Source organism: Myiozetetes cayanensis, unplaced genomic scaffold, assembly GCF_022539395.1.
Source record: "Myiozetetes cayanensis isolate MyiCay16 unplaced genomic scaffold, myiCay2020 scf2-11, whole genome shotgun sequence".
NCBI classification, from domain to species: Eukaryota; Metazoa; Chordata; class Aves; order Passeriformes; family Tyrannidae; genus Myiozetetes; species Myiozetetes cayanensis.
The window spans coordinates 57,241,197-57,250,881 of record NW_026087411.1 but is presented as its reverse complement, the minus strand read 5'-3'; the positions used below and the strand labels follow the sequence as shown (position 1 = coordinate 57,250,881).

General features: G+C 39.4%; 1 protein-coding gene across 7 annotated transcripts in view; it reads right to left on the bottom strand.

Annotated features, from left to right (window-relative positions):
* Positions 1–261: 261 nt before the first annotated feature.
* The window catches only part of MAP7 (microtubule associated protein 7), a 117,153-nt gene continuing 107,729 nt past the window's right edge, over positions 262–9,685 (bottom strand). For all 7 annotated transcript variants that reach the window (XM_050315489.1, XM_050315491.1, XM_050315488.1 and 4 more), the window contains 3 exons: positions 9,157–9,289; positions 2,779–3,005; positions 262–2,115 (listed from right to left, as the gene is read on the bottom strand). In XM_050315489.1, the coding sequence (XP_050171446.1) occupies positions 2,105–2,115; positions 2,779–3,005; positions 9,157–9,289 (371 nt within the window). In that variant the 3' untranslated portion in view covers positions 262–2,104. The remainder of the gene's footprint in view (positions 2,116–2,778; positions 3,006–9,156; positions 9,290–9,685) is intronic.

Genomic DNA, 9,685 nt, shown 5'->3' with positions numbered 1-9,685 from the left:
ACACGAGCCTAAATAGCTCAATATCAACATAATTTAAACCTGAGCCTAAATGAATCCCCAGACTTAAAACTGAAGCCAAATCTTACTGGCTATTTCTTTGTTCTGTTTGTAGCTACAGGTGACTTTGTACTGATTTTCTATTTAAAAAATTAGAGGAAACCTGAAGCAAGTTTTAAGCAGACCAGGAGTAGCAAGAAGAGTTTTCCACCAGAGATTGACTCCTGCTTCAGCTATGCAAGAAAATGAAAATATAAGTAGGAATAAATATTTCAAACAAGTTTTATTTGGTACTTACATGCTATATATATAGTTTTAAAGAAAAACTACATATTTTGGACACTTCAAAATATTGTGGCTATGTACATGGAAAACTAAAGAAAGCAAGAAAGGAACCCAATTCATTTTACTGTGTCACAAGTTACTATTGAAAGCATTCTGACTGAATGGCTGTTTTTTTCCCTTCCATGTAGATTCTGGCAGATGAAGTCTCTTTCATTTTACTTCCATTGCTTTTATCCCATCTCCTCTATAAGATGAACACTTGGCAGCAGCAGAAGTTTCTTCAAAAATTCTTCAGCTTTTGTCTCAGAGGATTTCTTCTGCTAGCATAGACTTTCTGCACAGCTTCCTAGAGGTCTCACTCAGTGCTCACTAAAGGCAAGCATAGGAATCTTAATGAAACATTCTCTCTTAGCATGAGCTGAAACCCCAAGAACCTCCCTTTCCCTTGCCAAGGATCTTCTCACTGACTTCAGAGAGCAATGCCTCAAGCCCTCCTTGATGCTTCAAACTCAAATGCCTAGAGTGAGCTCTGCCTGCAACAGCATTGTTTAGGAAAGCACAAAAACGTGCAAAATTTTACAGTTCTGCACAACACAACCAAAAGTGAGGGATGGAACAATGACAGTAGAAATCAGCATCAAACTAAAGAGAAAGCAACCTGCATTGCTCCTCTTATCACTCAAACTGCACTGCTTTATAAAAACCACACACTGCGTAAAAAGCACAAACAATGACCATTTTCCATTTGCTCTGAAACGAGCAAAACCAAAAAATCCCAAACCTGCATCATCCAAAAATCAAATATTTCAGGTTTCACACAGTCTTCAGTAGTCTGATAAGGCAAAGGAAAAGTCTTCCATCATTGGGAACAGCAGCAACTTACAGGACTCAGAACAAGGTATTTCCTTGTGTGTGTGTGTGTGTGTGCACATGTTTGTGTGCATATGCATACACATCTTTTATAGGTTTGTGAACGTGGATGTAACTAAAAAAAAAAAAATCAAGTTTGCAGTATCTTTTTACCACATTTGTCTAATTTATTCAATTCAATGATTTATTTCTGTACTGAGCAAAATTCATAAATACATAATCTAGGAGAACAATAGGTTTTCCTCTTGTCCATGAAAAAATAACGCTTTCAAATTTTCACATTTTAAAACCTGTCTTGTTTTGTGTTTTTAGAGAAAATGCAAGAAGATCATAGTGACGTCTCAATTTACAGAATGTCCCTGTAGGGATTTCATTTACAAGAACCTGATACAGAAGCCTATAGTTTGCCCCCATAATTAGAGTTCTCTGCAATAACATTTAAACCAACAGGTTTAAATAAAACACCCCATTAGCTCTACTTGTAGAGCAACGAGGCATTTATTTTTCAAGTATTAGAACCATAAAGTGTAAAAGATTCTTTGCCAATTTTTATAATTATGCCTTTTAAACCAACACCCACCTTTTTTAAAAAAGTAAAAAAGAATCAGTCCCACCACCCAAATCAGCCCATTACTTTCAGATTCCAGTGTCTGGTGTCTTAAGGAATGCAGAAATATCCATTTACTAACAAAAAAAAGCTTGTTGGAAATAGCCATATTAAGTAACGCACGTGAAGCATGATTTTTTCTAGTGATGAAAGCTATTAGAAAGGTGATCCAAGTCTATTCCCCTTATCTCTTCTGCTGGTTTTACTAAAGTCCTTCCAAAAAAGATATTCAAGAAATCTTTAAAAAACTGGAGAGAAAAAATAAAACACTCCTTCATAGCATGGAAGAAACTCCACTGACTGTAGAGACGCTCATTATCACCTTTGGTTCTTCAGAAGAAACAATCAGATCACTTCTACAACAGAAGGTAACAAAAATGACAGGTCAGAGTGGCAATGCTTACTTCAAAATGTTACATGCTTATGCAATTAATGATTCTCCTTACATTTTCTGGCCACAGAAAAATAAAGCAGTGTCCAATTTAATTTGCTAAATTAGTGTTTGTTTACCTAACATCCCTGAAAAGTTGTGATGTCATTGAGAAAACTAGTGTCTTGCAAACCGCACCTCGGTATTAATGCATGCAAGAGTTTGATGAGGAAAGTACATCCGGAATTTTACAAAGTGTTTAGGTGCCAGCTCCCCTTCTGCATGTGCATGCCAGGTACTGCACTTACAAAACTGGAACCTGATTGCTGATTGCTTGGAACAGCAGCTGCCACTTACCACTTCTGTTTGGGAGCACAGGGCAAACCTTTCCAAGCAACCACAAGTGGAAGAAAGTAAAACATAACTGAGAATCCCTAATTCAAGAAAAGATAACGCCTCACCATAACTTTTGCACTGCATCTACATGTGCTTGGCATGCACAGCTTTACAAAGAAGAAATATGCTCCTTTCCCCCAAGTGATGTGGGGTTTAAGAATGCTTAAATTAATCAACTTAGATTAACTGAGAGCTCTAGGACCTCTGTCAATTACAACACATTACAAGTGTTCATCAACCACAGCAAACCTACCTGCTGTTTGATGTGTTTGAACACTATCTACCTGAGGCAAAAGAGTCCCCTTATCTTCAAAGGCTAGAATTGGATTCAAAGGAATTTCGGGACTATTGCTTCCATCATTGTTCATGGCATCCAGCCGGGATGGTTTAGAACCAATAGGCAGGTTTATGATCTCTTCAAAGTTATCATTCTGCATAGACATTCCGTTTTCATTTGTGTTTTTCTCTGGATTGAGATTGCTGAAAGAGAAACATAGTTATTTCCTCACACACTTCATCTGGAACAGAAATTAAGTCCTCCTCAAAGCAATATAACAAATGGAAGAAAAGTCTGCATCAATCCTGAGCATCCTTTTTGCCAGTAAAAACAAAACTATGCTTCTACCACAGTAGAAAAGATATTTTTGCAGCCAAAACCAGTATGCCTTCTCTCACACAGGGTAGTAGTTACATTTGGCTACGACACCCGGTTACAGAGCACTGTATGTCTGAGAAGTGCCTGCAATGGGAAGCAGTAAAGAAACCCCTGCAGCACCACCACTGCTCTCCTGAGCCACCCACCCAATGCAACTTACAGCCTCTAACATATTTTTTCAGATTTCATAACCACTTTTGTACCCTTCTTCTTATTGCAAATCAATGTAATTGCCCTTAGATAAGATCACTGTAATTTTTATTACTTCTTGGATCACCTCCTGCCACCAGTTCTGGAGCAGTGTCTTCTTTGTGCCACTTATCCAGAGATAAGACTCCGTTACCAATACAGTGCTCTTTTCAGTCCCTCCTCCCCTACAAGTCCTTAGGGCTTATTTCCAAGGCACCAACCAGCTCCACGCTCCCCTCAGTGATCATGCCCAAGCCAAAAGAACCCTCTCCCAGCATTCCTCATTGTCAATCTGCACTTTCGGTCTCCCAGCTGACAGAGATGCCTTATGAGCACGATCCTGTACATCTCCTCCAGTCAAGAGTAGCAGCAGCACGCACTGCAATTATACACACCCTCCTGAGACAATACATGCTCGTGTCTCACAGTCTTGCTCTTCCCCTCCCAAACCTTCTATTAGGAGCTGCATTGTCAAATCCCTCTGACTCTGCAGATGGCATGTGCTATCTTGCCAGAGGGGAGAAACTAAGGTGCTCCTTTAGTGAACAGGATGACAGTAATGGGACCATAAGCTCCTCAAGAAAGAGCAAGTACTCAAATGACACTCAAAAATCTTGTGATCTTTCACAGGTGCTTCTTAAGGCCCTCAGCAGTTAGATCCTGACAATCCTTGGTATCTATTCCCTATCTGAACCACATTACAACTGTTCAGGTTGTTTGGAAATGTCTCATCCACAAAGGCTCAGATGCAATTTTCCTAGATTGAAACTAGGCTATAAATTTCCTCAGGCCATTTCTCAGCAGGTGGCTTGGTTTCACAGGCTAATTTTCTCCTGACAGTACATTTACTAGTCTTAAAAAAACCACCTGCTTATAATTAGCATATAGTATATTTTTGTTTGCTTGGGTCTTTGGGTGTCCAACTCTGCACAAACAATTAAAGAATTGTTTTACAGTACTTCCCAAGAGACAGAAAATGATTATTGCTCTTTTGAAAATGGCAATGGTTTGTCCAAAGCCCAGATTTCCTGTGAGAACCACATGCTCATGTTCATAGTGAGCCCTTCCCAGATTTTCAAACCATCACTGGTTCTCTTTCATAAAGGCATCCTTTTTTCATCTGTGGATATGCTGAGCAAATTTCGAAGTGAAAAATACGTTTCACAGCACCGAGTTTGAGAGCAGACACAGAAACCCTACTGGCTGCCTGGGAGAGGTCGCAAGTCACACCACCCTTTTGTGCCAGAGATCCACATCTGTAAGATGAGGAGCAGAATCTGAGAAATGGTTTAGGACTATTAAACCTTGCTCTGTATTGTGTTGTTATAAGCTATATTCACTGTAAGGTATACTATTACTTATGTTACTCTCTTCTACTGCCAATAACCATTCCACAGCTAGGATAACGTGCCAAGTTTGATGAATGGGGTAAGAAAGAGGTGCGAAGAGAGCAACTTCTCATTCATATAAATTAAACAGCACAGTAGCTCAACTAAGCATTGGTGCAATGAAGAAGCCTTTTGCTTCTGCAAATGTAATTTTTCCTATCCAATTGATCAGCTGACTTAATGGATAAACAGTTCTTCATATTTATTTGTCATTGCACTGCCAGTATTACACACTGAGTGAGAGCAGGACTCGTTCTGCAATCTCAAAGCGGGTACAGAAGAGGAAATCAAGACTATAAATCTTCGAAACTTTATGCTATAAAATCTTCTAGATTCTATGTTGCTTGCTCCACCAAATTAGAGGGGCACATTCAGATGAAACAAAGGGAAAATGGAACAGTGGAATTAATTTCCACTGACCACAAGCTCAAAAGGAGATTAGATAAATTCCTAGGGGATTGGTATACCCTCCAGCTTCTGTTAATTAGCAGCTTAGGGACTACTTGAGCCTGTAGTTGTATTTGGACCACAGTGCTTAGTAACCCTTTATTGACCAGAAGATCTCCTGGTAATGACCTTTATTTTCCCTTTACGCTGTGCTACAGGCCATTAAAGAAAAGAATAGCCAAAAAAAAAATTTTTTTTGACCTGCTCCAGCTGTTCTTACCCATCTTATGTTACATTCTTACTGATGTCTCAGTTGTCCAATGCAATACCAGAGATACCCTTTTGAGACACAGAGTATTGCAGAAAAAACTCGATAATTTTGGTATTCTAACATGTTCCATAAGTGTGCTTGTAGGACACTTGTTCAGAGTGCATTTCCAAACATAACAGGCTTGCAAGCCTCTGAAGGACATCTCCAAGGCAGCTGAAAAGCATCTCTGCAGCTTCACACTTTGACCTGAACACATCAATATTAACAAGATATATTGGAGGATGTTGAGAAAAGAGCAGCTACTTTAATTAAAGGAACTGGAACATCCAAAAGTTAAATATCACTCAAAATTACATCTGACGTAGATAATTTTAGTCAAAGTTCTGTGTAGACATAGCCCATAATTAAAGAATTTGAAGACAGTAAGAAAGAAAGAAAGCAGGCCAGAATTCAGTATGTCTGTTTCCCATAATTCATCAGAAATCGACACTGAATAAGAAAAAATAAAATAGTCATTTTCAGGCCTTTGAAAAATATTTCCACAGCTGCCACTTCTGATCTGAAAGACAATGTCAGTCTTTATTGACAGGATTTTTGCAGAGAAGTTACAGATAGACATTAACAGCAAAACAGACCCCATACTTTTTGGGTGACTTAAATAAACGGTGTTTATTTTTCATCCACGGAGGCAACAGCACTGAAACCAGCCAGCAATGAGGAGCTTTCTTCTCCAGGACAAGACATTAAGGCAATCACCCAGACCAACTGTAAACTTCTAAAAACTGGTTACCTAATCTACCCAGAGCCAGCACCCTGCATACAGGATGGAGACACAGATGAACTGCACAGGTGAACTACACTCACTGAGGCGTTCTGCATTGTAAGTGTTTATAGAACATGGCACAGAAAGAAAGGCATTACAGAATAAGTATCATAAGGAAAATACTGTCAGCATAAACCACTTTACTGAAATAAATTTCTAAGAAGTAGCAGACACAATCTAACTTGGGCAAAGAATTAGAAAATGGAATACAAGCAAAATTCTTCAAGTGGGCTATTGATTAGGCAGCTGTAGGGTTATCCAACTCAAACGCCTTCACTTAGGTTCAATTGTGAGTCTTCTCACCACAGATTTAAGGTCATTACTTTTCCTCCTTTCCCAATAATATTCACTATTCTTTGTTAGCATTCCACCATTAAATTGTTTAACCAAATTTACTTGTGGAGAAGACACTCAGAGCAAGCACAGAGAGCAAAATCAGAACCCTTCCAGCACCACTTAAAGCTACCATAACACAGAAATCACGCTCATGTTCAGACACTCATTTATAACTCAGAAGACTATGGAAAAATAAACTGTTTTTATGAACCCAGAATTTATGTAAAATCTGTTTGAAAACCTTGAGTGCTAGCATAGTAAAATAGTTCAATTCACAAGCAAATCTGTTTTTTTCTTTCACAATACTAAGTGAAAAAATTTTAAGCCTATCAGAAATCGACTAACATTCATTTGTTTAAAACACAAGAGTAGGAATACCAATAAAAATTTGGACAAACTATTAGCAGGGATAGATGATTGCACCAATCTATCATTTGCAATGTCTATTAGTAAAACTAATAATTTTTGACAACAGATAAACAGTAAATAAGGCTGCAGATCATAGCATTTTCATTAGGGTTTATGAAGATCAATTGCCTTGGAAAGCTAATGATGTTCCAGCAAAACAAGATCTGTATTGCTGATCAAAAGTAGCCACAGAGAATAATGAAATATTGAAATCCATTGTCTTCCCTCAGTGAGATTTTTTTTCAAGTCTTCCTTTTAAGTTGCATTGCACTGCTGACCCCAGAAGCAAGCTGGTTTTTTCCAACCAAATGCCAGCCACAGAGCTGAAACAGGATGGGTGGCATGATGGGGAGGAAGAGGGATGAAGGCTCAGCACAGTACACAGTCAGGCAACTTCCTGTCATGCTCCAGAGTAACACTCCTTATCTTCACACAAACCTCCAGTAGCTTTCCAAGTCATCCTTCTTCAGCACTACCAGTGCAAGGGACAGAGCATCTGCATTGTCTGGGCAGTGACCCAACTATAAATATTCTGACCTCAGCTACAGCTGCCAGCCTTGTTTAAACAAGATGCCACCTTAGAAAGATTTTCTCCTTCGCTTCCTTCTCTTGCCCATACAAGTGCATGCCACAAGTGCCCCCGGTAACACGTTTTTAAGTTCTGGTGAGAAATCTCCTCTATCTTGTCCCTGAAACATGAAGTCTTTTTCAGACAAAAGTCAAATCTTGCTTGGGGCTGGAGTGAGGTGCTCGCACAAGAGACAATTTCCACCCACTGCTCTGGTGTGTGTGCTACCATGTCAGGTATATCTGGATGCTAGACAACTACAGTACATAAGATACAGCAGCGGTGTTGGCACCTGTGGCTTTTACCATGTGATAAAATCTATGGGACACTACCAAGTGCTTCAGGCTTTGCCTTCCCAGTCGCTGTGGATGTACCTCTGAAGCAGAGAGTCCCTCCACATGCCAACCTGGCATGCCAGCTTTCCCTTCCACAGCCACTTCCTACTTTTGTTCTTCAATCTTATTTATTCATTCTTCACTGTGGGCATTCTGAGGTTGCTTCCACACAGATTTTAATGCTATAGGACAGCACTCATTAGCGTGGCACATTTTGTATTTCAAACATCAATGTACATGTAAGGCTCGGAGTGATTAACATTTAATAACTGCCCAAGACAATTATGAGGCAGCTCTGTGCAGCTCATCCAATGTGTCTCAGTGCTCAGTGTCACTAACAGAACTTCTCTCAGCAGGAGCATCCTTGTCAGCATGACAGCAGGTTAAGATCCCCCAGGCATATGGAGGGATCGAGAGAGGGCAAATTCCTCCTTCAATTAGTGCCAATCACACCCTGAAGCATACTGTCCATTACAGTACTGCACGATGGCTTCCCTCATTCAAGTTTTTCAATGCATATTATGCATATCCTGCATAAAACATGAAAGGGCTATGGGATTATTTGGCTTTCTGCATTACTAAAATTAGTAATTTTAGTAATGTGACATGAACTGACAGCTCATGCTTATGTAACAGATGTCACTTGGTTCAACACTAAGGTTTCAAGCATTTCAACAAATTCTCAAAGTCTGAGTGACTTGCTTCACGGCTACAGAGAGATTCGAGTGTTAAATATCTGCCTCCCCAAATTGTCCTTATAGAGAACAAAGGTGCTTTTTTTAAAATGCATAACCAAAGTGACTAGTTCCATACCTCACACAAGAGACAACAAAACTTGCTGATACTTCAAGCAGTTCAGAAATCAAAACATCTAGGCTGAAAGCACAGTGTTCAATATTCTAATAAAAAAATCAGCAAATCCAGAGTGGGTTTTATGAAGCTTAATTCATGGAAAGGAACAGAAAAAATTTGCCCTTTCCATTAAATTTCAATCAATGTAATAATTGCTGGTAAACACATATTGTTCAGAACACTGCAGAGAACATGCTGTATTTCCTTAGAATTCTTCCCTATTGGTTAGCAAAGATGGGTTACTGCTAAGGGAAAGATGATAGAGTTCTTTTCCGAACACAGGAAAAAATAAAAAAACAGGAAACAAGGCGGATTGAACTCTTACTAGTTAAAGAACACATGGATCTGAATACGATTTATTACTCTAGTAACTCTCATCTTCTAAACACCCCCACCCTAACACTTGTAAATGTTCTTACCTGTCCACATTTATGGGGGGTTGGTGTGAAACAATCACATGTGTGCAGGTGGTGGGTGTCCCGTTGTGCGGAGATTCTGTTGCATGTGGAAGCTGAGGTCCTGCTGCGGGTTCCAAGGGAGATGCAGGACTGGCTGTGATTGGAGAGAGAAAACATGTTTTCATAATACAAGCAGCAGCATTTACCTTCACACTAGGGTAAAAAATCATCTACAAAAGTTAGCACGCCAAGGCAAGCTACAATTTTAAAAAATGCAGTTCCCACACCCCATCCTCCCTCCCTCCCTCTCTCCTTTGTTGAGTTTTGGGGCACACAAGCCCTGTTTCAGGTCCAAAGTAAATGTCACAGATTTCAAAGCTGTATCTTTGCGAACAAGAATAAACATTTTACAACGATATCCACAATTCCAACACATAAGCCAGTGGTCAAAATAGGTTGGTATGTGATAGAATATTATGCTGGTGCTTTTTAAGTAGCAATAGAGAATGGAATAGGAGTACACTGGAACATCACCAATTCCATACTCTGG